Genomic DNA, 26,994 nt, shown 5'->3' with positions numbered 1-26,994 from the left:
TCCAAGGCATGAAGTAAAAACATGTTCTGTGGGCCTTTCTGAGAGCAGATAGCATCTTTGACACACCCATTTACATAAAATACTGCTTAAAAAAAAAAGAAAATTATAAAGTCTACAGTAAGTTTTTCAAGGAATTTCCATGTAAACTTCTTAATTGGCATATATTGATTTTATTATGCAGATATTAGCAAACTCAGTTGAATAATATGGCATTAATGCAGTTTATGCATTAATGGCACATAGGTGGTTGAGCAGGAAAGGTTGAATACATGCAGTGTTCTGCCTGATAACCCAAACCACTGTGGAACCAGCTCCTTTGCTGACCAGGTACAAGATGACTCCTGTGCTACTGATATCAACCCTCTCGTCAGTATTCAACAGCACATCCTTGATACAGCGTTGGAATGGGTGACATTCAGCCTATCATCCTCTCTTGTGTCTGAATCTGCCAATTCAAACCCAGTAGCTCTCTCGATATATTATTGTCTGCCCATGTCCATTGATACTGGTTAACTGATCCATGGGTATCTCTCCCAGAACCTCAGTCCTTCAGATGCAATCCCTTCCAGAATTAAGTAATATCAAGACATCTTTCCTCAGTTTTTGGCTTACCTGGGAGTGGGAAGTGTACGTGGAAGCTATAAACAGTGGCCTATATTCAAAAGTAGCAACTGGTTTAACGTATGATTTTTAACAGTTCTGTCCTAAAGCAATCCCATCTTGTAAAGCTAGGCTTGCTTGATTGCATGGGAGGCAATGTCATCTCTTAACAAAGCGCTAGCTGTGGCTCAGCTCCCTTAACAAATCCAACTGCACAGAACCTTCAGTTAAATTTAGTTCTATTGGTGAGTCTGCCCAACTCTTCAGAAGAGAATGTAAGATTCAGTGGGCCAGAAATAAAGAGGGAGCATGACAAATAGTACTTACATGGCACTCCCCTGCAAGCAGAGGACCTGTGTTTTGGTCTAGTCTCCTGGGAATGTTTCTTTATTAAAAATGCATTGGATAAAATATAGAAAAGTAAGAGAGTTCCCTAACCATTAAGCTTGAGGGGACGTACTTCCTCCTGCACACTTTCTTTCTGGTCAGATTATTTCTGCGTTACGTAAGTCCTTCATCAGATCTGGCTCCAAAAGTTTTAAAAAATAAGATAAGGCAGAGATTTAATTGCACTCCAGCCAAATTTTATGGACAAAACCCCAAAACAACAACAAGACCCCACCTACCACTCAGCTGTGTTTTTCAAAGGCACCAATGAGAGACAGACACCATTCAAAGCAAAATACGTGTGAATTTGCAAGGGACAGGTGCCTACAGTCTTGCTTTGAGCAACAAAGTAGAAGCTGAATGATGACTTACACCTCCATTTATACTGGGACATGACTGGCAGATTCCGGGGGGGCCAGGAGCTCCAGGACTCCCTGGCTGTCCTGGAGGGCCAGGGGCACCGTTTCTGCCTGGAGGCCCAGGAGAACCCTGCAAAGACACAAACAGAGCAGATACAGATGTCTGCACTTGCCTCCAACTGCAAGGGCATCGCGGGATAAATCCTTCCATTCGTAAGAAAGTCTTTGTGATTGTGGTAGGAAACTTTCTCTATTAAACATAACTATGGCCACAACTGAACATTCAGGAAAGACATAGAGAGTAGACAAAATTCACACATGGAAACACTCCTTAGTTGCTGGAGCCTTATTGCAGCTGACATTTGATCAAACACACTATAAATATTAAACAGGTCAATTCCAGAATCTAAAATTAATATTGCTAGTGGAGTCCATAGATTCCCCCCCCCCCCCCCCCACCTAGGAAGAAATATACCAAAACCACCAAAAAATAACAAATGTAACACAGTTTAGACTAAACTCTCTCTCTCTCTGTTTTTCCAGTTTAAATTTTTGAGAGTTTTGTTGAAGCTAAAGGGCTACTTCAAAATAACTATATGGCACAGTCCTGCAGACAGTACAGACATGAATGAAAGCTGGATATCTCAGCAGCTTGAATGGGATATATAGCACTACAGGAACTGGCTCTTGATTTTGTTAGTTTCCTTGGGGAAAAAAAAAAAAAAAGCTGCACTTACAGGGTCTCCTTTGGGGCCTTGGGTGACTATTCCAGGAGTCTAGAAAAAAAGAAAAAGTAATTAAATTAAGAAAGAAAATCAAAATAAACCCCAAACCTGATGGTCAGTCTCTCTGCATTTTCACAGTTCATCCATAAAGCTACACCTCTCCTGTAAGCAAAAACATGGCACTAATGAAGTCAGTAGAGCTTTGCCATTGAGTACAATGGGGACAGAAGTCCACTGTGGAAAGCTGTAAGGGACAGTTTTCTTGTATCCTTCTGAGTCCAGCATGTTAAGTGTGGTAATGTAGCTAATTTTAATTTCTCAGATCTACTCCTCCAATTTATTTATTTTTCAATTAATAATTCAGTTACATATTACTATCTGGATTCTCAATTAATAGTTCAGAACAGTTTTTATGTGTTCAGCTGCCAGTGGTAGCAAAGAATATTGAGCTGAAACTATCTTGGAACTTTCAAGGTGGCATTTCCCTACACACCATCAAAGGTCAGCAGGGCAGCTTCCAGTGGGCTGACCAAACTCTTATATATCGAAGACAGAGGCTAGAGGAAGTAATCCACATGTCCTTTGTTATCAGGAACCACAGAACTGATAAAAGAGTCTCTAAACTCAACAAGAGAGGGAGCTGTGCTTAAATCTCCAGCATGCTTGTATGTACCACTCATTTACACCTCTAAAACTGTTCAGTGAAGTAGGTCAGGTAATCCTGGAAGCAGTACAGCTGCACTAGCATGGTGTAACTAACACTAGGTGACGTTATTTGTATATGACATTGCATGTTTAAGCAGATATAATATAGAGGTGCAGAAACACATCTTCTCCCTTTCTCTTCCATGTACACATCTCTTTCACTCTCTTCTTTTATCTTCTGGATGAGAATCTTCAGTGTGCCTGTGGAAATCTATGTACTTTAACAGAATCAAATGGATCTTAAACAAGTATGAAATGTTGAGATAACCTTAGAGGTCCGTATAGCTGGCTTGCTCAGTGAAGCAGTTTAGGCAGGGGACTTGGCATGCACTAACATTCTCAATTTTCCTGAGGTTAAGGTGCTGCAACTGGTTTAGATAATGTTGGTGTCTATAAACAAGATGATGATATATTAGGAATGTAGGGTTTGAATCACCTTTCCTTTACAGGGCATTAAGTCAGCAATAACTCTGCTAAAGGAAATTCACTCTGTGAGTTGATAAGAAATGCAGACTTGCAGTATGCTGTGAAAATTGTCTAACTTTCTTTAACTCTGTGTTGGCATTAGTTTCATGGATATTGATTGAGCATGCAGTCAACAAATAAGCTGTTTGCATTTTTCCTATGCTTCTCCGTAAAATGAAAATGTAATGGCTAATTGTTGCCCTCTGTCCCTTTCTACTATTTATCTGTGCCTGTTCTCTACGTAAAACTGGGTTGAAGGACCTCATGCTTTCAGCTGCATAGCTCAAAGGACTAAACTATTTTATCAGATCTGGTACCAATTATCTGATAGAATACAGAAGTATTCTTGAATTTAACAAAAAAGATAAAACTGTGAAAGTTCAAGCTGCTTTGTTTTTTATTTAATTTGGCAAAATGTGCCCATCCTAAGTATTTGCCTAGAGTCAGAAAGTGACAAGCCTAGTATTTAAAAGAAAAGTGTTTAAGTGCATGTAAAAGAAAAAGAATTGAGGTTGACATGGATTAAGAAGGTGGCAACACCAAAGTAACAACATTGAGGACAGACTTACTCTTGTAGGTTGTGGTGTTGTTTGTGGACAAACTGGACAGCACTCTCCAAACGGAATCTCTGGGTTGGGACAGTCCAGCTCCTGATCATCACAGATGATGTCATCACAGAGAACAGATCCCGAGTCGCACACACAGATTTGGCATGGCTCTGGTTTCCAAACATCCCTGTCAGCGTAAACCTGCCCAAGATGGGTACATCCTACGACTGGAAAGAAAGACAAAATAGTGTTCAATATTATTTCAAATGTGTTTTCCAAATCAAAGATAAATAACATGAAAGCTGTTGGATAGTCTGTTTTGTTTTCTACTGTAATAAGGTTTATGCATGTAAAGTAAAAGGCTAAATACTTCTCTTCAGACACTGGGAGGATCTGTTACATTAATTGCAGAGTCTGCTCTGAATCTATAAATAGACATCAATGGAAACCTCCTGGAGCTGATCCAAAGCCCAATTAAATCTGTGAAAATCTTCTATCTTGAGTAATTTTAGTGTCAGACTGAGTTACTGTGTAATTAGCAATTGAATTCTCTGCTGCAGCTAAAAAGGAAATGTGCCAAACCTCTCAAACAAGTGTATCATTTGCCCCCATGTGCGAACATGAGCACTTGCACATGGATGCGGAATAAGCCGTCTGTCCAGCACGAGCTCTTGCATTAATAATTAGCACCAAGTGTTTTCCAAGTGTTTTTTGAAAGCCAACGTATGCAATAGATCTAAAAGAATGTTCACATTAATTGCCCAAATGGTTTGCAATTAAAGTGTCATCTGGCCCGCTCAAATGTTACAGGTGTCTGTATTTTCAGAAAAAACATTCTTCATCTGCAATATTCATGGCTTTGTGAATTCCTTCCAACAGCTATTCTACTAAACAAATTTGTTGTAGATAATGAAGTTGAAGAGACTGATGAAAACCAGCTTCAAACATTAAAGTTTGGGGTTGTATTTTCTTAGAGAAACAAGATCCAGAAAGCCCAGTCATTCAAGAAACCAATATGAAAATAACACTACAAAGTTAGACAAACTCCTTGGAAGTTTTGTAGAAGTTATTAGAAGTATCAGATTGCAAATATAAATATCAGTGAATGCCTTGAATAATGGAACAAGATTTTTTCCATGAATAATTAACAATAATTCAGTTTACAAACACAAAATTCTGGAGAAAGAGCTACTGGTGTACCTTAAAACTTTAATATCAGAATAAGTTACCTACTACACATCAACCTTCAAAAAGAAGAAAAATGCCAAAAGATGTAATTCAAAGCTCTGACATTAAAATTGCCACTGGCTCCAGAAAGAAAATTTCAAATGCCATCAAATTGTTCTAATGGTCATGATTATGTAGTATGAGACTGAGTCCAGATTTATAGTTCAGTCTACTCCTATGGGTTATGCAGTCCCTTTTTCTTTTCTCACATGGCATCTTTCATCTGTTTTTTCTCTTTTCCACTACGACGTTAGCACACTGGTCTCTTTTTTTCTCTTTACATCCGTTGTTTTTCTTTCTCTCTGTATTTGTGGGTATCTGCTTCCATACCCATGCCCACACTCTTTGGCATGGTACACACTTGGACGCGTCTCTTCTCATGCTTCTGCTTCAGTCCTTTTTTTCTCTATTCTGTTTCATCTTTCCCATAACATGCAACTTCCCTTTTCATCTTCCCTGAATCCTCTCATCTTTTGTACCTGAACAGTTCACCTTCTTTATCGCCATGTACTCAACTGAGCTTAGTTTTTCAGATTCTGCTCCCTTCCCAGTGTCTCTCTCAGCTGCTTTTCCTTGTCCATATTAACCTTTTTCCTCTCTGTCCCCCATGAAATCCATCACCTCCTTGTATGAGCTCTGTAAGGGAGATGGGGAATACAACCAAGACCACCTGGCTCCTTGAGTGGAGAACCAGAGTGGGGATCTCTGAGCAGGGTACAGCATGGCATAGGAGGTCTCTTTTCCCTATTCAACCCCTCCACAGGCTTTCTGCATACACCAGCTTATGTTATTTCTGCACATCAACTATAAAAGAATCAAAACAGGAAAACGTTGACTTGTCAAGGCTGACGCTACTTATGGTTAAGAGTTGGGTTTGACCACCAGCTTGATTAGAACCACAAGAAGATGCAAAAAGCTTAAAAAATACTTTTCAGACATTTTCAAGCCAGTATTTTTTAATTTGCCTGGTATTTGGCTGGGAGCCAGCATTTTGCCTTCCTTTGACAACATAAAAAAAAAAAATCTTAAAAATCTAAAACATTCCAGTGGCATATGAAAACTAATCCCCCTCAGACATTTTCTATCACTTAGAAATTCACTTTTTCCTTTTCCGTTTGCTTCTCCACCTTTTGGGCCTCACCAGAAACTTCACAATCTGCGGAAGAGAAGTGGAGAAGAGCTGCTTATTTCCAGGACAGCATCTTCTTCACACCCACCATGACACAGGGTACGGCATCAGAGGATGCTGCTTCAAAGGATACCACCTAACAACCGCTACCTCTGAAGAGGATCTAGACATCCTTCCTTAGTCTACCAAGCTAGATTTCATTTCTAAAATGTTGCTTGGTTTCCCAGCTCTCACACCACAGAATCATGTCAGTGGATCCCAGGTAAATAAGCTGATTCTCTGCTTAATTAATTGCTGACTGTTTCTGAAAGAAACATTTTCCTCCTTCAACAAACCAGGATTTCACTGTGGGCACTTGGGAAAAAAACAAACTACCCAGCCTTGACAAGAGTAATGACAAATGTTTCCTGACAAACAAGAAGGCTGAAATGCATTTTAAAAATGAGAATTGTAGTGTTATGAATGAAATTGTCTTTATAATCTCTCTATGACTCACAAACCCCCCTGAATTATAAAGTGGCAAAAGCTGAGTAGCTCAGTGTACAAGTGGTTCGCTGTACACAAGAAGACCTCAAAAGCAGTATACTGTGGGAGGCAGAATAACATCAAAGCTATGGGGGAGGTTAGAGCTTGTTATCCATCTAAGAAGATCTGGCTGGATACACCCTAGAGAGAGCACAGGTGGGCATAGATCCATTTCACCTGAGAGCAATGTACTCAGCTGTCACTCCGCTTGAGCACTTCCCAGTTCCACAGGTTAAAACATCCTTCTCATTTACAAACATAATGAGGAAGGGAAGAGATGATTTTTCTTTTGAGTGAAACATAGTTTATACATAATTGTTAAATAAAAATACCCTGATACAGATCTAAAAGAATTTAATACTGTTACTGTGTGCACAGGTAATGTACGGTTATATTAACTGCATACACATATAAAAAAAATGCAGTGTACACACACTTTTGTACCCATAAGATGTGTTTGATTAATATTCAGATTTTCAGCTCTCAGTATCACTCTTACCCTTTCAAAACCATGACTTTTTTTTTAACTATGTGTTTAAGACAGCAAGGTTCTTACTCACTAGGATATTCATATCCAAGAATTTGAATTTTCATATGCCAATTTTTTCTTCATCCTTACTTCATTTTCATTGATTTGTATGTTGCTTTGTTATTTCCAGGGATGTGATCCTGCTGCCTTACAGTGAGGAGGAGAATTCAAATGGGGAGTAGAAAAGGGCTGTTTTTCCCGTATTTTTGCACTGCTGGTTAGAAAAGATTCTGTTTTCAAGACAGCTGCTCTTTTCTGAATTTTTCATACTGAGAATACTCACCTTTCCATATTTTAGGCAACAAAATCGATGACAATTATGGAAATTAACAATGTACCACAAAACGACTGACTCAATTTTACAGCAATAAGGAAATAAAGCAGATTTCTCTGCATTTTTACAAGGTTGTCATTCAGTTATTCTACAGTAGATGGCATCATTTAACAGAAAGAAAAGAGAAAAATTGAAGACATATGGATATAATGACATTCATATTGCATCTAACTTTCTGGACATTGTTAAATGAATTAAGAAACAAGCTAGGAGAGCTGCAATGAAAATCGTTGTGGCCTTTGGCAGAATGAAAGTATTAAATAGGTTTCCAAAGGAAACTTACATCTGGGAAGACTTAGTCTGTTCAAGACACCCCCTCTGTGCTCAGATGTAGATCTGTGTGTCAGCATGTTATGACATAATGCATTTTGCATTGCTCATAAAGATTAACCGTTAGCTCCAAAATCCTTTGGAAAGCTGATTTGTGCTAAAGCACTGGCAAGTAACATGTAGGAGTAATAAGGTTATAAAAAAGCTGACTTGCCTACTTCTAGACTTGTGGTAAAACAGTCACATACTTGCCTTAGCCAGCTTTTCTTATTGATTCCTAAACATATCTATTAGCTTAAGATTTAAAAAAAATATTAGAACTCAACAGTATTCACCTATGGCAATGCATAATCTTATTCTTCTTCCCAAAGCCCTAAAATATGATGGCTATACAGCACTTCACTTCTATGGCAGTTATTGCAGTGGTTTGTTGGAAGCTGTGTCAATCTCATATTCATTGTACAGAACATCAAAGTTTAATATTTGAAAGCCTGAATAACTTTGCATTTATGCTGTTTACTGAGCATTCATATTTTTGAAGATTTTGCTGTGAGTAGTATTTCTCTGGGCCAGCCTAAAAAGCAAAGCAAAGAAAAAAAAGCAACACAATCTTCATCATATGCTGGTTTTGAATTATTTCCCATTTTCTAAGCAGACAAGCAGCTGTATATAAGCAGACCAATAGGGAAAGCTGAAAGGAAAATCACCATTTAGTCTCAAAGGACCTATAAGTGTGGTACATAGAAGAGCTCTAATGTGTACAGGGGAAAACAAATATGGTCATTGTAGGCCTGAAGGATGACAGATGTCCTATGGGACATAATCCTGATTCCAGTGAGGTGAATGGGAATTTGTTATCGAGTGCTACGACCTGAGAAACTGACCTGTTTTGTAGTTGCCTTTGGCTTTGTATTTGTGCAAGTGCCGTGATCATGACTTACTTAACCACATTTATATGGCAAAAGGAAAAAAACTCCTAATAGTTTCCTCAAAAAACACAGGTTTTTCCACTTTGGACAACGCAAATGTCCAGCTATTGTATTAGTAGCAGACTCACATATCCCATTTGCAGAGATATGACTAATTGGTTAGATATTAAAGAACATCTTGAACTTGTCTGGTTCTGCCTCAGAAAGGGCAATAGTCCACATAGAGGTGACTCACGATACTCCAGCAGCCGCTCGATGATGGCTTGGGAAGCAAAACTTTGAGGAGCTTTGATCTGCGAGAATCTGATCACAAACACAATGAGTCAAGCAAACAGTTTTTGCTGTTATTTAAAGTGAATCTGGTAAAGGCTAAAGCGTTGAGATGAAGGAGGCCTTGCCTCTAAATTTGACCGGATTCAAAGTCTGCTGACACTAAGAAGGGTCTTTGTGTTGCTTTCTATGGACTTTTAACTGTACAAAGCCTGTGCCTCCTTACCCTGACTCGGTTTTGGTCATCTGCTTTACAGGATGGCTACTTCAAAAAGTGTTTTACGTTTCCTCTATAGTAAATACATTTCTTGTGTATTCCAGCACCGTTTTATACATTGTTTAACCAAAGGACAAAGTAGAAAGGAGGAATATTGTTCATTTTCAATGACAAATGCTGTAATTCTCCCCTACAGTAGAGTAGATGGAGGAATCCATCCCCGTGTCTGCAGCATTGCTGCCTTCCATCTACTGAGCAGAAAAGAATGCCACGCTGTCTACCTCGAAGCAAACGGTTTGGGCTCCCTGTCTGGTATTATGATGACATTTATAAGAGAATCAAACATTCTCATTCCATCCCAAGATTAGTAATGGAAACAAATGGACTCTCATAATTAACTAATTGGCTTGCTGAGCCGGAATGGTCTGGTTTGCCTGCATGTTCTCCTGTCAGATAAGTGCTGAGTACTCGCAAAGTCTGAAATAGTGTCTGTTTCACAGAACTCAGGAAAAGAGGTGGAAATATAAGAAAAGAAATGGTTTAACAAGATTTTTTTTTTTCAACTGCAAGGCCTGCAGACATTCTCTGAGCTGCAATTGTCTTAGAACAACCAGCTAATTAATGGAATCCATTTCACACAGTGCATGAGGACATAAGGGCCAACTTGGGCATACCTACCTATTAGGACATTTTCAGATTTAATGGTACTGATGTAATATTTTGTAAGGCTTGTCCACTACGTGATGGGAGGTATCAGGAATGAAACCTCAATTGATAAAACAAATGCAGGCTGTGAAAAATCAGAGCAGTTCCATGTTAAAAATCCTTTCCTACTCCATGTCCTGTAGGAGGAAGAACTGCTGTTGGGTAGAATGGAAAAGGAGTATGAATGAATGGTTCAGATTTCCCAAGCTTCACACCAAAAAGGATGGCTACATCCTGTGCTTTCAGACTGAAACCGAAGCTTTCTTACTTGTAGGGATGCTTGTCTGCCAAAAAAGCTGGCGTTTGAACAGTTCTGCCACTGCACCAGTCCCAGACATTTTCCTCCCTACTCAGATGCAGAGCAAGAAAGGGAAAGCAGCACAAAATAATGCCGTTAATCAAAATACTGTACTTGTCTGTCAGAGGTATTGCGGAAAGGAGACACACACAGTTTCACTGGCAATGTATAGAAGAGGCTGGATTCTCAGGCAAAGGATTCTTATGTCATGTCGCCAAACTGTCCTTGCTCTGAGACCCACCCACCAATCTGTCTTTCAGATTACAAAATGGAAAAAACCCCCAGGCCTGCACTGGTACAAACAAGTATTTGCATTTTAAACAAATCATTGCTTGTTCCCTTCATTCGTCTTTATAAACTCCAAATGCTGCAACCTTTTTACAGCTTTTAGAAATTTTAGAAACATCAGTATTAAAAAATATCCTTATAGCATATTTGCTACCAAGTAAAACACAAAATGTCTCTATATTCCTTGCAGGTTATTGGCTTTTTCCTAATCTTTCCAAGTGTGACTTCTGTTAAGAACTCTAATTTTTCTCCTTTATCATCAGAGAGCTATTGTTCTTCTCAAAGGTAATGTGGTCTAAAGTGACTGAATCTGTCACATCATTCTGTCTCAACATTTATGTTTCACAAATTACTCTATTCAGGCACATACGTTGACATACTTGAATGATGTTTTTCATGTAACTTCTAAAGATCATCCTGCCACATAAGCATTGCTTTGAAATAGGGACAAGGATATTCCATCGATGATATTGTTACACAACAGCCCCACTGGCTTTTGCTGGTGTTCGGCATGAAAAACAATGGCAGAAGAGTTTTCTTGTTTCAAAACCACTAATAGGAAAACAAAGTGCAAGAAAGGTATTTTTGTTTGTTTAGTTGGTGGGGGTTTTTTTGGCAGAACTGTCATTTCAAACTGAGTCATACAAGGGGCAGGATAGAGCAGACTGCTGTATATCTATCACATTGCTGCTTTTTTGGTGTTGCACAGAGAATTGTTATACCTGTTTCTGAACTTATAAAAGTCATTTTGAGAAAAACATCTGATGAATGCAAGAGATGGTTATACTCCTTTTGTTGTTAGCTATTCCTTGACAACATTATGGCCTAAATTGTTTTTTTAAGGGAGGAAGATATTCCTGAATGACCATTGAGATGTTATTCTGGGATTCCCTCTCCAAAGTCCTGTCTCAACGGGTTGACTCTAACTCAGACAATTATATTTATACTTCTGTCTTTTTAGAAGAGATAAACCTCTTTTGCTATACTCTGCAGAATGTGTATCATTCATTCCTGGTTAAGGGTAAACACTGCCTGATTAGAACCTCCCTTGATTTTACTGGGCTTTGGATCAGACCTACAGAACATCAATTTCTAATTATTCTGGTGGGAACTGAAGGTCTTCAGTGCCTGACCGATCAAACCTTTTAATAAGGGTAACCGTTTGCATTAGAGCAGGACGCACAATAAACAAGAATTTAATCTTAATTCAGTGCATTTAATGCCTTTTAGAGGGACCATTGCATAATTTTTCAGTCACTCTTCCAATTATTGGTAAAACGCCTATGAGATTTTTCCATCCCCTTTGTTCTTACATTATAATGTTTTTTGGCACATCACTTTTGTGCCATTTGGTGTCACTCTAAAAATAAGCAGCAGGCTGTAATCACTTTATTTGTGGCTATTTAGTTGTAGTGCTGCCATAAATTCTCACTGCTCTGCAGTAATCTGATTTTAATGTGCTTCTTGTCTTTAGAGTGAATGATGCCAAATGGCACAAAGACTTGTGTCTTAAACCAAGCAGAAACTGACATAAATTCAAGGTCTGATGTGATTACTGATGATTTTATGGATTTATTAGTTTCTTTAAACATACATCCTGCCCACTCCTTGGGCAGTCAATGAAGACTTCTACAGTCAGAGTCCAAGTGTCAAGGTAATCTTAATTTTGAACGCTTGAACACATGAACGCTTCCAATCTTATTCCATAAGAAGCTGGCCTAACATACTTCTAAAGAACAGCAACGGCTTCATGCTCAACATTATTAGGATCAATTAAGTGGAAAAATTTACCAAAATCCAGCACAACATTCTGTCAGAACTTTCAAAACAAAAATCACCCCCAAGGTATATCTCAAAGACATACTTCTGCATTTGTGATTTTAGCTAGGAACAGAAATAGTTTATAACATTGGAGCATTCTTCGCAACATTTCTTGCAGTAGGTCTGTCCTGGCAAAAATAAAGAAAAACTGGAAAAGTCATTGTGTACAAGCAGGTTTCCCAGACTGTACAAACAGTCTGACAGATCCAAAGCATCAGGAAAGTGAGATTCAGCTTCTGAGCTGCTAAGTGAAAGGGAATTATTGGAAATGGGTGATCATTACAGCTTGCTCTACATAGCACCTCCTGTAAAACACTGAACTACAACTACTTAATGCAGAACACTTCAAGCTTCTCACAAGATAAAACATGAAGGCTGTGTGGAAAGAAAAATGTATGGTTTTTGTTTTCATTGCCTAACTTTGTAATTAAAACCATTTTTATCAGGTGATTAAAGTTTCAAGTGGGACATGATCTTCTCTTTCCCCTTAGCTCAGTGAGAGGGCTAACAATTTTATGCAATGCTGCTTCTGTGGTTTGCTTTGGAAGAAATCAGCTTGATTCAATGCTTCTCTCCTGAGACTGAAACAGATGGGAAATGTTACAATACAGTATAGTACATATGGTAATATCATTTATATTTTCAGATACGTTGGACAAAGTCAGCCCCAATATAACTCCATGGCCATAGTGAATTTACATCAGAGATGAGTAAAGCAGCAGGAGGTCAAATTCTACACTAACATAACTCCCTGCACAATTTTATTGATTTCCCCGTAATTTCAGAAGTTGGAAGTAAATGAAGGGTTTGATTCTTGTATTTCATATTCCAGTGATGGATTAAAGAACTCTGGTGTACTGTCTAAAGAAAAGAATCATATCTTTGGCTGCCAATAAATTAAAGGTATTTGTAATTCAGAAGGTCGAGGGGGAATTCTGAATGCATAGACCATCATTAACCTAGTTTCATCTGCAAAACAGTTTGTATTCATTCATTCCCTATTCCAGTTTGTACTAATTCACCCCACATCCATTTTGGACAGTTTGTTGGATACAGATGGCAGTATTTGAAATTCTTCTTAATCTGCCTCATAGAGGATATTAAATGGCTATTTGTACACTGGATACAACGTTCTTATTGTCAACTTCCTAAGGCTACTAAAGTGAGTATTGTGAGGGTTTTCTCAGGGTACCAAAGACAACTTTCTTAATTTTGGGGCCACTTTAAGTGTCAAATTCTATGCCTATTTTTCAAGCATGAGGACCTAAGGATCTTCCTAACTCCCTCATCAGGTGAAAAGCCACACTCCTGGTGCGGTGAAGACCCTGCAAGCACAGAGCTGACTTTATTAATATCAGAGGTCAGAAGCATCGCAGCTGAAGTGGCTGCCTGAAGCCTGGCATACATTTAGCCCTCCCTGCTCTGTGCAGCAACAGCATCTGCTGGTACAGGGTGAGAATAAACAGCGCCTTGTAGCAGAGGAGGGCTAGAATATCTTCAGCAGACAGAGCCAGATCCACCAGAGTTTATCTGCTGGAGTCCTTAAAAGGTATGAGTGGAAGAGCCGGAGCCAGAGAACACCTGATAAATTAAGAGGCTTTGTACTTTTTTTTGATTCTTCACTTCTTTACAATGCTCTCTCTCTCTTCAGCTGCTCTAACAGGAAAAGAATCAGTTGGACTTGAACGCCTCTCTTCTTTCCTTTTTCTCCCCCCGCTCCCCGCCCATATTTATGCTATTCTGTTCATACAAAAAAGAGAGATCTACAAAGAGGACCACCCTGCCAATGACTAAGCCACCAACAGGCTTAGAATATTGTGCAAAGAATCTTCAAAATGTCTGAGCAGATTTCAATTACTCTTTTCAAAGATTTGCAATTCCCACTACACAGCCTATTGTTTGCTTTCACTAGGACATTCTTCTCTTAAACAGCTGGCAGAGAATGACTACTGCTCTGTAGGGAAACAAGCAAACACCATACAGTAGAATTAAAGCCACACACAGAAAAAAAATACATTTTTTTAAAAGAGCCTCTCATGAACATAGAAGTGTTTTCCAAGATAATATGAATTCTATTTTAGCTGCTTATAGCTGAAGGAAAGCATGGGGGATATAGCTCATTCTCCTCCAATGCTCAGCGTTGCTATTACACTGAACATCAAAGGAACAATGAACGATGCTTCCCACATTTTCCATTAGCTGTGTTCGGCTGAGCAATTGTTTCTCTCGTGTCTGAAAAAGGAGCTGCAATTTTGCTTTTGCCTCTTTTCCTAAAAGAAAATGGAAAGCAGGAAAAGAAAAGAAGCACAAAGGGACAGAATAGAGGAAAATAGATGTTTGCAGCAGACAGCCTGCTAATGCACTGACTGGTCACTGGGCGTGAATTGTGGGGAATTTCAGTGGGAACTAATTATGTCCAGAAGTTTTCCAAGAACTGCCAGTGTCGAACTGCTGTGGGAAGTATTTTCCAGACACAGATCATCCTTTCATATCTACTGCTGCAAATGTACATGGGATGTTCCTGCGATTCTGCTGCCCTTCACAGTGCTGGGGCTGGGAATAAAGCAGCGCCTGAAGCCACAGAAGTTTTGCACATGGAAGGAAATCTTTTGCTGCCTGGCAGGAGAGCAGAGGTGCCTGTGCCACCCTCCAGGGTGGGATGCACAGTGACCAAAAGAGAAAACCAGCAGCAGAAAGGGATGGGTCTCCTGTGGCCCTGGAAAGCTTTGTGTTATGCTGCAGGCCATTCTGGTACCAACTCAGCTAAAGTCTTAAATCTACAAGTCACATCCCCCATTTCTTGAGAGTCACTTGGGTGCCCCTTTAGCTGTAAGAGAAGGCCTAGGCTTTCAAAATAACAAAACACATTCAGCCTTAAAATATGTATCTTTCCATTATGATCACATTCTTCCTGCTTTCTCCTCCCTGGCAGACATCTCTTCACAGAGTACTTGTGTGAATCAAAGCAAGACAAAAATGTGCAGACATTGTTAAAGGAGGTACCATTTTCATCCTCATTCTAATAGTTCATGTTTAAATGAAGGGTTTGATGTAAATGAGGGAAAATGGAAGTAGTCTCTTAGCTAATCTGAAAGGAATCTCTTCTGCTGTACTTTCACTAAACAAAGCCAGAAGTCACAGAGCTGAAGTTACTAAAGCCAACAAATGGTTGTTGTTGGAGGGGGTTATATCATGTTTTCCATTGTCATTTTGACATGAAACAGGCAGAGGCTTCCACTTTGCAAACTCGGAGACAAGACTGGCTCTGAAGTGAAAATAAATAAAAGCAGTGGTTGGAAGTGGGTTAGGTTTTCTCAAAGCAAAATGGAGAGAACCTTTCCTATGAAATACAAGATGAGAAAAAATGACGACTGCTTGAAAATATAAATTAAAAATAAAATTTACTATACCTGTGCATGAACGATGTGTTGCTCTACACTCAATGATGGAACTCATTCCTCCTTGCACACTTCCAGCATTTAAGATAGATAGGATAAGCACACCTCTCTCTCTCTGTTATGCTTACAGAAGAGACTTGCTGACTCCTGTAATATGTAATTTTTTACTGCCTGTGGAGATTATCAGTTCATTAACCACAGCCAGGAGCAACGTAAGGGTTAATTTTCGAAATTGTTATACAATCTCAAAGCAATGTCAGAAATATTAATGGCATAGTCCCTACACATAAATATGGGACTCTCATTCCCCTGAAACACAAACTGTCTGACTGTGCTGAATGGAAAAAGATCAGGAAATTCTGTGGGAATTCCTCATAGATTTTTCCAGGGACAAAGCATCTATTGTCAGGGAAGCCATGGAGAGGACAGAAAGTAAAGCTTCACAAACCCTGTGCACTGAAAGATTCAATGGAAGAAAGACAATCCATAGAGGAGTAGCTGTCCTGCAGCAGTAACTAAGCCAGAGCACTGGCTCCTGTATCTCGTAGCAGCATGGCCATGGGAAGCCAACTGCAGTGAGTCACCATACAGCATCTCTGTAACAGAGAGAACACGACCGTGAGCAGCACAGCCCCAAACAGCCTTCTCTCCAGGAGGAATCCACTGGATCCCCTGGGCTGGAGATGGGCAGCATGCTGAGGGCCAGGGGCTGCAGCATTCTTCTGCACCCATCCATGCTCCCCTCAACAGCCTGACCTGAAGGTACAGAAACAAAATAACGTTTCTTGCATCACTCCTGGAGACGGAATCGCATCTGTGCCCAGTTCTCCTCCTGTACAGGGTATATCATCATGGATGTGTCGAAGGAGGGGCAGGCTGGTAAAATATTGCAGCAGGTAAAATAATGACACTAAAATTTTTGTTCCATTTTGGGTTGAAGGTTATTTACCATCTGCTAAAAACCAAAATCAGAATGTCTCAAAACTGTAGACATACAGGTGGTAGGTACCGAACTCTAAACCACGTTAAAATTGTGCAATCTACAATTTACCAAGCTACCACAAAGAGAATTAGCTAACAGTTCTCATGTTGAATCAGAAAAGATTTTATTATACCCTTTTCAAGGTTGAGTTTTATTTTTGTGGGTGTTGCCAATAATAAATTGAATTTTGCTCTATCACATCGAATTTCTGCAACAATTTGTGAATCTAATCCATTTACTTCAAGACCAAAAAACCCCATTCTGTTAACAACGTATCTTTGCCATTGCCAACAGTTTTTCTTTTCTAGGCTGAGATCTTTTGCCTAGTTTCTTAAACAAGCATGACTAAAAGACAGCATAATCTGGAGTATTAATGGACACGACCATTGCACTAATTTCCACTTTTGTGGGTTCTGACGAATTATTACTTCAAACCAACAAATTAAAACTTGCAACTGTTACAACAGCTGTGGCTTGTGCTCTTCTCCAGACTACTAACCTACCGTAAAAACATCAAGAGCAATATAGTTTTCATGGTGCCCGCTAGCCTGGGAAAGCATGCTTTGTTATTGTTTCCCCCTACTGGCAGGCTGAACCTTTCAACTCTGAAGAGATTGCTTTTAATCCAAAATGCTCACAGTCTGCATCATTTATGTTACTGACCTACAGCATGCTTTCCCAATTATGAAGCCAGGTATGTCCCATTTTCTGCACATTTCTGATTAAAATAAAGTTTGAACAACATTAGCACATAAATGGGACAATGACTAATAGATCCACGTCAGTCTGGTTTATCAGCCAGTCTGTGAAACAAAAAAGTGATAGTAATTAACTCCTTCCTTTCTCTTGAAAAGCATTAATTAAAACTAACACCCAGCTGTTGTGTAAGGCTGGCATCAGCTAAGATTTTGTAAGTGACACCTGGCTGCCTATTTCAAACCTCAAAACTTTGGCAGAAGCTGGAAGAGGAAATAGATCTGCTTGTAATCTGCAGCACTAAGAAGGGAGCAAATGTATTGACGCTGACTGAGGCATCAACAGTAATGTTCGTGCCAGAGACAACACCCTTCTACCTCTGCCTCTTCCCCCTGTAATAAAGCAGTGGATGTTTCCAACTCCACCTCCTCTTTTAAAAAATCAGTCTACGTAGATTTGGTCTAAAATCAAAAACAAATCTGGAAAATAATGAAAGGGATATATAATGGTCTCATTTTCCTAAGGCTAATGTCTTCCAGGGATGTGTGATCTAAAATGTTTATGAAATTTGTCATATTTCCAAGAACATATATATAACGTTTAGAGGGGGTGGATTCCCCAGGCTTTCATTTAGCATGATTTTTCCAGACCAGAAAGGAATGTTTCAATTTTCCTAGGCATAACCTTGCCTGCCGTGTGCTTGGTATAAAACAGTTAGGAAAAATGGAAGAGCAGTAGATCCCTGATTTTTCATACCTTCACATAGTCCAGGTTACTTATGATGGTGTAATTATCTATTGGCACACAGACACGCATCATCTGGTTTTACCTTCAAAACTCTGGAGGGGGGCTTTTCTGTGTTACCAAAACCTTTGAGGAAAGATAGTTCTGACTGTCATTAGCATTACCCTTAAACTAGCTAATTTATCAACAAAATGCACGTGTGCAACGTTGCATATAGGTAAGTGCTAAAAATATCGGTCTGGCAGTCTCACAAATACACTGCATCTATGCAGTACCCATCTACTTCATTACCTATTCCTTTCCAATTAATAAAAGAAAGAAAAATGGCTAAACCAAGCTGTTTGCAAGTTTTCTCCAAATACAACCCTTCTTTTCTGGGGGATCAGAAGTGGGTGCTCAGCATAAAAAGTTCTTTGCATGGTGCTTCCTGAAACCTATATGTAATTGTTTTATTTAATTTTAAAACTGTAATTTGTGACTGAAAGTAATATGAAAGGTCAATAAGTCTTCTCAGAGATATTTTAGGATTCAGTCATTACCTCAGAAATGGGCTTCCTGACCAAACATCCAAGATAATACTTACAAGACAAGGAAAACACTAAATAAATTAGAGCAAAAAATTATTTGGAATAATAATGAAGGCCTTCTGGCTCTGCTTTCACACTGCTTTTTAGAGCAGTAGAGTTTTCCTGATGACCTCAGTGAAGTTCCTGAAGGACTATGGGGTGTATGTATGAAAAGTGTCACACTCCAGGTGACTGAGATGTCCTTTACCATCTCAGATGGAGCTGAGACAGGCCCAAATCCATCTGACCTCCCTTTTGGCACCGATGTGAGTGGGGCTGTGCACATGCTTCCTTCATAGTCAGTGGAAACTGCCAAATACCTCCAGTCTATCTAGCTACAATTTATGCTGTCTTCTGGAAGTAGCTGTTTTGATTGACTACAAACTCAGCATAAATGGGGTGAATGTAGGCTGTAAGGCTAGCAAATGCTTGCACAAATCATGCTGGCTGTGTAGAGGATAGATTTCTTTCCTAAAGAAGCATTCTAAGTTCTTACACTTTTTGGTAGTTTAATATGCAGGATGTAAAGATGCCTTCAAATGGTGGAACTGAATATACATTGCTGGAATCTGAATCACCTGTCATGTCTGAAGCACCAGCTTCATGTCATGTCAGCCACGAGGAAGCACTTTATCTTGAACGTGGTCAGGGCTTGTAAACACCTTACACTAACTTGACACACATCAGAAAACCGGAACTGTGTCAAGGTGATTTCATTTGCAGGCTAAAAGCATCCCAGTGGGTTACCAGGACATACAGCTTTTGTCCATGGAAGTCAGAAAATTCCTTGTTCCACAATACCCAGATCCCAAGCTTTTGAAGAGGTTCAACCTGAGGCTGTACTCAAATCTCCATTCCTACCTCTTACAGCAAGACAAAGAAACACATAGCCCAGAGGTACATCTGACTATCCTAGACTTAGTGTATACTGAGCAGTTTCCTTAATGTCTTGCCAAGTCTGGTCCACTGGCAGGCTTTCCCAAGGAAAATTTTATATTGACTTACATTTGATACTAACCATATAAACATTTTTCTTGACAAGAGAGAACATTTTAGCATGTCTGGAAATTCTCTTTTGAATCGTGGAAAATTTGGTTTCCCAGTCCATCTGCTGCCCTGCACATGAATTAGTGAAGCTAATAATCAACTACTTCAATTATTATTTTCTGTGAGTAAAGCATATTCAAATGTGTGGAAAGGAACATTCGACAGGGAGGACAGAATTCGATATTTTAAGGGATAAGTAGTGTTTTATCAGCCTCTCTGTGTAACTTCATCCCTGTAAGTAGTATGGAAGTTAGCCCAGTAAGGAAATGTTACTACACCATGAAACAGGAATGTGGCAGAGAAATGAGAATACTCCCTCACACTTCATTTGTATATTGTTCTTCTACCCCAAATTTACCATTTCTTGAGTCAAATATGTGTAGCACCTCAGAAATGTCCAGGGATAAGACCAGAGTGAGGGAAAGAGACCTGGCACTCGGGGGATTTGTTTATTCGGAGAAATAAAACTGATGTTCCTTCTTTTTGTATTGGATGTTCCCTTATTCCTTATCCCTCTGAAGATATATATATGTACATAAATATACATGATGCATATTAAATATATGCAATATGTTTATTATTTGCTGCTGTAAGCAGAGAAAACTCACAGCATACGATTGCTCAAATTTTATAATATTTTCTTCACTGAAGATTACTGAAGAGATAGTTTATATACTGGAAAAGCAGAAACAGAAAAGCATCAGTTCACAGTATATTATGTTTATTCTCTACAGAACATCTTTATATGCATTGAGGTTTTCTTAAGATACTTTACAAGGCTTAGCCTGTGTCTGTGCTTGGTGAGGGAGGCTGGTATTTGGGCACGCTGCTGTTGCAGATGGTGTTACCTGATTTGCTTATGCACAGAGCCCCCTGAGCTCCAACTGCTCCGCTGCCAACACCCTGCTGCTGGACTCACAGTCACCCCCATTGGCAGAGGTGCCTTTCCAGGTACGCTGAGGCAGATAGATTTGACATGAAATGGCTAAAGTAATCGTTTTCATTATTTGTATCACACAGAGTAGGGTAGGGTGTGGTTTTAAAGGCATTTGGCTTTCCTTTATTGCACTACAGTTTATTTGGCTGCTGCTTATCAAGTTATTTGTAAAGTTATCCGTTGCCTCAATGCAGGAATAAATACATTGCAGATCTTTTATCTTTACAAGAAAGAAAAATGTTTTATCTTAAGGAAGGTCTGGTTTACAATGTCTGGCAAGCAGGAACAGAGCACATCCAAAAAAGGTCAGCTGTACTCATGGAATGTCATCTGTTTAACTTAAATACTCGTACCACACTTATCTTCACTCAAAGTTGAATTATTGCATACAAAGTATTTTTTTCCCCCTCTAAATTCCATGCTCATTTGATTTTTGGTGTTCTCGCTCTTTGTAAACATGCACATACTCGCACGGACTCCCAGATACCATCAGCTGCTAATCAGTCTCGTGAGGGACTGAAACAGCCTGCAGATGCACAATTCAAACTACTTCAGCTGAGGGAATTAATTTATACCCTCCTGCTTTATGTCAAAGTAAAAATCCCGTAAGCCGACATATTTTCATATAACGCTCTTAAAAACTGTTTCATCAAAACTGGTTAGAATTTTAAGGCAGTTTTCCACACCCAAATTGTTTAAACAAAGCCCTACACTGCTAGTGGAAAACACACAAGTACAAAGGAGAACTCCAAATAAAAAAGCTGCTTGTGACAAATAACTTCCAGGCAGCACAGAGCTAACAGTTAAAATGTTATTCTAAGAGTTAAAAGAAATAGTTAAAAACTCTCCAGTGTCTGTAATAGGAAAACAAGTAAGAACAAGAACAAACGCAGCTAAGGCAGACAACACTGTACAGTCCTTTTAACCACAGAAGAAAGCAAAGCAAACGGAAACCTTTGGGATGGTAATGCAAACTCCTGCAGCTTTCAGCTTCTGCATTAAATATCTGACTCTGCTGAATTAGTGAAGGAAAAGTGTTCTGGTGAGATTTGTGAATACACATTTCTTACAAGCTATTAAAATCATTGGTGAAAATAAAAATAAAAATAAAATAAAAACATTAAATCATAAGAAGCTTGAATTACTCACCGTCTTGTTGTGCCAAAATAACTGAGGGTTGAAACACGGCAAGAATGAGCAAAGTTACTTTTTGCACAAAGCTCATCATGTCTAAATATTAGACATGAGACTCTCTGTGCAAAAATAAAAATGGGGGGGGGAATAAAAATCTATTCAAAATAGCAACATCGGTTGTTCCTTGCCCTTCCAGCACCGGGCCATGTACAGAACTCAGCCACAAGCATTCCCCAGCTTTGGCCTTAAATAGGAAAAAAATTGGCTTACTTTACTTTTCCACCCCCTTTACTGAAATATGAGAAGAAGACCCATCCCCTAACAGTAAATGAATGATTAATATTTCTCTTGGCTTTACAGAAGAATAAAGTCAACTAAACAAGCTACACAGCACATCTGGAACTTTTGTGTGCATACAAAATGCACACTGAGACTATATATGAATAGTTGGTGTGCGCTGTATGTGAGATATATGCATGTGAAAAAAGAAGTCCTGTGGTAAAGCATTTTTTCATGTTAATTAGGAGTCAATGGGTACAGCCCAAAGAGGATTTTTAATTCTTAGTGCTCCCTAACAAAAATAAAAGGTAAGTACCTGATGTGGCCACACAAACTGAAAGAATCCCAGAAGTGGAAGAGCAAACCTGGGTATTTCTGCTGATGAGCAATCAGAGTTAATGAAAGGAAGACCTGAAAATTGCAACAGTTCTGTTCCAGTGCTTTTCTCACCATCTCTGCCTCACACCATAATTTTGTGTGACTTGGGGAGAAAGCAAACACACAAAAAAAATTATGAAGAAAACAAGTTCCCAAATCAGAAGCACCAATCTCTCAAACTAAAACTTTTCAAATTTTTTTAATTCAGTTTGATGCTGTCACTACAACATTTGAAAGGAATACAGAACAAGTACCACCTTTTTCTTTACTGTTTGCTCCTCAAACAAGAAGGTACAGCAGACAAAAAAAAAAAAAAGAAAAAAAAAAGAAATCTTGAGACTACTAATCCATTTATTCCATGCAAAACTTTACTGAGAATAGGATCAGAACAGACAAACTTATTTTCCAAATAAGATGTCTTAGGCAGCTTTTATTATAAATGTAGTTTTGCTGGGAAGGTAGCTTTAAGTACAAGTTTGGAAGACTCCAAAGTGAATGCAGAAAGTTGTCACAGTGTGCATCTCTGCTAAAACAATGACCAAACTAATTGCTACTCTCAGTCGATTAATTTCATCCAGGTCATTAACTGCAGGAGTGCTCATTCATTTGTTCTTAAGTGTTGCTGAGATTACAGCGACCCAGGAAACCATCCCTCCCAGCAATGATTCATTTATGTAATGAACTGTCATCCCAAAAAAGGGACCCACATCTGTGTATGCGTAACAAAATAAGAGCAGTTTGAGATTACCTTTTAATCTGATAGGTATTCAGTCTCATTTCAAAACCTATTTATCTGAAACACATTTGCACTTAAACGGGAAAGTCCTCTTCTGCTGTGGTCACCTGAGGTGGAAGAGGTTGAAGCAAGTATGAAGAGATCTTAAATAATTTGATGCCACTTTCAACATACCCTGAGTGTCTCTTCTGTGTATTATACACCCATAAGGTATGAATGGCTTGATACATTTCAAAGGAATTACACACCACTTTTCCGCATGAATTAAATACCCCCCAATTTTCCACGTTGTCTGAGTTCGGATGGTGGAATTATTTCATGCAGGTTTGGGTTTTCACATCCAGTATCATATTACTTATCAGGTTAGGTTATTTGGTTTATAAACTTCACGTAGTTACAATCAACAAACAGACAACCACCTCCTGTTGAGCTATCCTAGAATGTAAGACAAAATGCTTCAAATTTTTATGCAGGAGTCTATAAGGTTTTCTTCTCTTTTGGAGATATGCTCAGGACATAAATTAGAACCACAGTATCTAACAATACCTGAATTGATTTGTCTGGCTCTTTTCAATAGAAATGTACAAACAGACCAAACACTGGATCCAAACCATTCTCAGCTATGGAATGAGATTTAAACTAAACTAACTGTTTATCAAAATCGCATTCAGATCAGTTTTTTATTGCCACTGTGTTTTCTGTATTAATGCCTATATGTTCGTCACAGTAATTGTTTAATTTAGATGAAACTTAATGAATGTTACATGGTAGGTTTTCACATTTAAATAGCCAAGGGAAAAATAAGAGAAATTTGGCCATGGTCTTTGACTGAAAGCCACTCTCATATTGAATTCTACAAATTTTTCAGCCCATTTGACCACAATAAACATCTCTATATATTTCTTAAGTTTATCCTTTCAAAAAAAGAGAACATCCTTGGTGACTCCCTTATTTTCACTAACACTTCAATTTTTACAGAACAACACTTGACTGTTCAAGTAAAATTAAAATCCTAAGAACAGTTCTGGATTGTTCACCTTGGATATTAAACTAGTCTCTAACTAGATTAAGAACCCAGATTTATCCACAACACCTACTATTTCCCATAGGCATTGGAGTATCTGTGTTCTTGAATTTGTACAGAAATGAATCCTGAGGTTTCCGTAGAGAAGCATAACCAATATTACTTAATGATTACATCCCATAAAAACCAAAATAACCTATGGACCTTATCTTCCTTGAGTTCTGCAGTATATTTGCTGTGGTTCAGCAAATAACGAATAGCAATGCTTAGCTGCACTGGAATTTCTCATTAGTGCTACCTTCACATAACAGTGGTTGTAGAATTGATTTTATAATTCTAGTGTAAAACCATGAGGCAGTTGCCATTTGCTGTCATGAGTCAATTCCTTTTGACTGGGCATTCACCATTTTGTTTTATTTTAATTACCTGGCCTGAACAGACTGTGGCACAACAACTTTCCTTGAACATCGATGGACACTTCATGATCAAAGCCTTCCTTTTCACATCCTCTGCACAGAAACAGGCCCTCTAGAAACCCAGCTGACTTGATTCTTGAGTCTTGCAGGCAGTTTCGGAGTATTTAGTAAGTAGCTCTTGGTTAGCACTCACCTTCCCAGGGATGTAATGTCTTGGCACCTGGACTAAACTGGAAAAAGGTACTCATATCAGAATCAGAGCATTTTTGCATGGGGGCATCTGGAATAATTACTTGTAAAAGTTGTTGAACATATTTGCGCTTTACTGCTGATACCATGAAAGATGTGTAGACCACAACTATTGACCAGCCACTACGTCAGATGACTGGAGTATTCATGCTGCTCATGCAATTGGGGATCCCTTGTGTATATTTGAGGCTTGTGGTTAGTGACATTCTGCCTCAGAATGACAAATGAGTGACATGCTCTTACATATTTATTAGGTGACTTCAGGTCCACCTCCCCAAAAGGTCAGTCCTTAAGCAAATGATCTAAGTGTCACTTTAAATGTTCCCAAAGTTCTGACCTGTCGAACAGGCTGGCAGCTATCCCCTGTTTCCAAGAGAGCTTAATCTGAACTGAGAATCTTCAGTTTTTGTCATTGGAATTACCCCTATGTCAGGAACAAGATATTTATTTTTTGTTTTTCATGGATTTTAATGATAGTAAAGAATCTTGGAATTGAAAAAGGAGTGTATAGTTTCACAGAAATAAAACACTGTAAATAGTGCAAATAGTGACCAAAAGCACAGGTGGGGAAGGGAAAGAAAACAAAAAGGCTGCATTTAGTTAAGTAAAGAAACTTCCCCCCCCCCCCCAAATTATACTTAGTGAACCAACACACGCTGCTAAAATGCATCTATGGCGTTCTTTTCTCTTAAAGCCTACTTTTTTAAAACACTTGACCTACAAGAAAAGCTGAATCTAGAGCCACTAAACAAAAAAACCCGCATGCACTTCTTTAAACATTGCTGTTTATGACCTAGAAGTAATGCAAATTATGACTGATGTCTTAACAGACAATTACAGGAATTAAGGTGGCCAAGGCAATGAAATTGTTTCATTCTTCTCCCATCTTTCCATTGTCACTGAAATTATTTCCTAAGACAATGGGAAGTAAGCTTTTGAGATGCAGTCTCTTGTTCACATGAGCTCTGTTTTCAGCTTCACACAGCTTCAGTAGTTTTCACAAACAAAAATTCTCTTTTTTTGCAAAAGTCCTGTGCAGATTAAATAAAATCTTTCGTCTGAGTCATGTTGGGAACTAACTGTGTTACAGCACAGCTGTGAAGGCTCTTAAGGCAGAGCCAACATTATGACTGCATACGGGTGAAGCAGACAGCACCCACAGCATTTTCTCTTCACAGCAGGAGGGACACAAGCCAAACTAGTTTAATGACCTTTGGGTGTACCGAATGCTGGGGAATTCAAAATCTATGGCCAGGGCGTGGTTCTGTACTGAACATGCACCTACTCTTGTCGCCAATGATGGAATCTGTTAATTTAGAACACTGGCCCAACGCCTTTGTGAGGATGCTCCTCCTTTTCACTGAGGTGTCAAAATTATTTTGCAAGGAATCCTTTCTTCTTGTCTCTAATTCAGATTTCCACTGTACAACTGAAAAAAACCAGACATTCACTTTTTAAAGAAACACCACAGTCCTATCCATCTAAGGAAGTACTTAATGAAATGGAAACGAGATTTTGTGGCAGGAGAGTGTCTTTTAAAGGCTTTTGTGCTCTACAACTTGTGGTTGTTGGACATCAAAATAACATTAAATGGCAGAAAATATTTATAAATTTAAGAATAAACTTGATTGTGAATCGGTGCCTATGTTTAGTTTTACACAATCACAAAAAATAATTTTTTGCTATATCTCTAAGCAACAAAAACCTGTTAAATCCATCAGAAGAGCAGTCCAAGAACAAATTATCTTAAAAAGTAGGCTATCCTTTCCACCACAGGGTTTGTGTAGAAAGTGGGGGTGCATCACAAAAAGCAAACAGTCATTCTGTTGGCTCTACTCAGGGACCAGTTGCTGTTTCTGTTGTTTCTGCTCAAATCAACATTGCTCCAGACAGTACATGTAGTTCCCAGAAGGGCTCAAGTGTACTGTACTTCAGCTATTGGTTCATATGGGACCTCAGCATAGAAAGGTCCCAGGTTTAGGCTTCAGCACTAGCAAATAAGCACATTTTGTGAACACTTTTTTTTAGTCTTTTTTAAATAAAAAAAGAACAATGGATGCAAGACACAGCAAGGTTT

The 26,994-nt window shown here is 38.9% G+C and overlaps 1 protein-coding gene across 1 annotated transcript in view; it reads right to left on the bottom strand.

The window, feature by feature from the left end:
* The window catches only part of COL3A1 (collagen type III alpha 1 chain), a 53,386-nt gene extending 31,303 nt beyond the window's left edge, over positions 1-22,083 (bottom strand). Inside the window, exons 1-4 of the mRNA XM_052792447.1 lie at positions 21,851-22,083; positions 3,811-4,016; positions 2,084-2,122; positions 1,360-1,476 (exon numbers count right to left, since the gene is read on the bottom strand). Coding sequence (XP_052648407.1) covers positions 1,360-1,476; positions 2,084-2,122; positions 3,811-4,016; positions 21,851-21,929 — 441 coding nt within the window. The 5' untranslated portion in view covers positions 21,930-22,083. The remainder of the gene's footprint in view (positions 1-1,359; positions 1,477-2,083; positions 2,123-3,810; positions 4,017-21,850) is intronic.
* Positions 22,084-26,994: the final 4,911 nt, after the last annotated feature.

Source organism: Harpia harpyja, chromosome 7, assembly GCF_026419915.1.
Source record: "Harpia harpyja isolate bHarHar1 chromosome 7, bHarHar1 primary haplotype, whole genome shotgun sequence".
In the NCBI taxonomy this organism is placed as follows: Eukaryota; Metazoa; Chordata; class Aves; order Accipitriformes; family Accipitridae; genus Harpia; species Harpia harpyja.
Note: the sequence above shows the minus strand (reverse complement) of the source record. Positions and strands in the feature narration are given on the sequence as shown.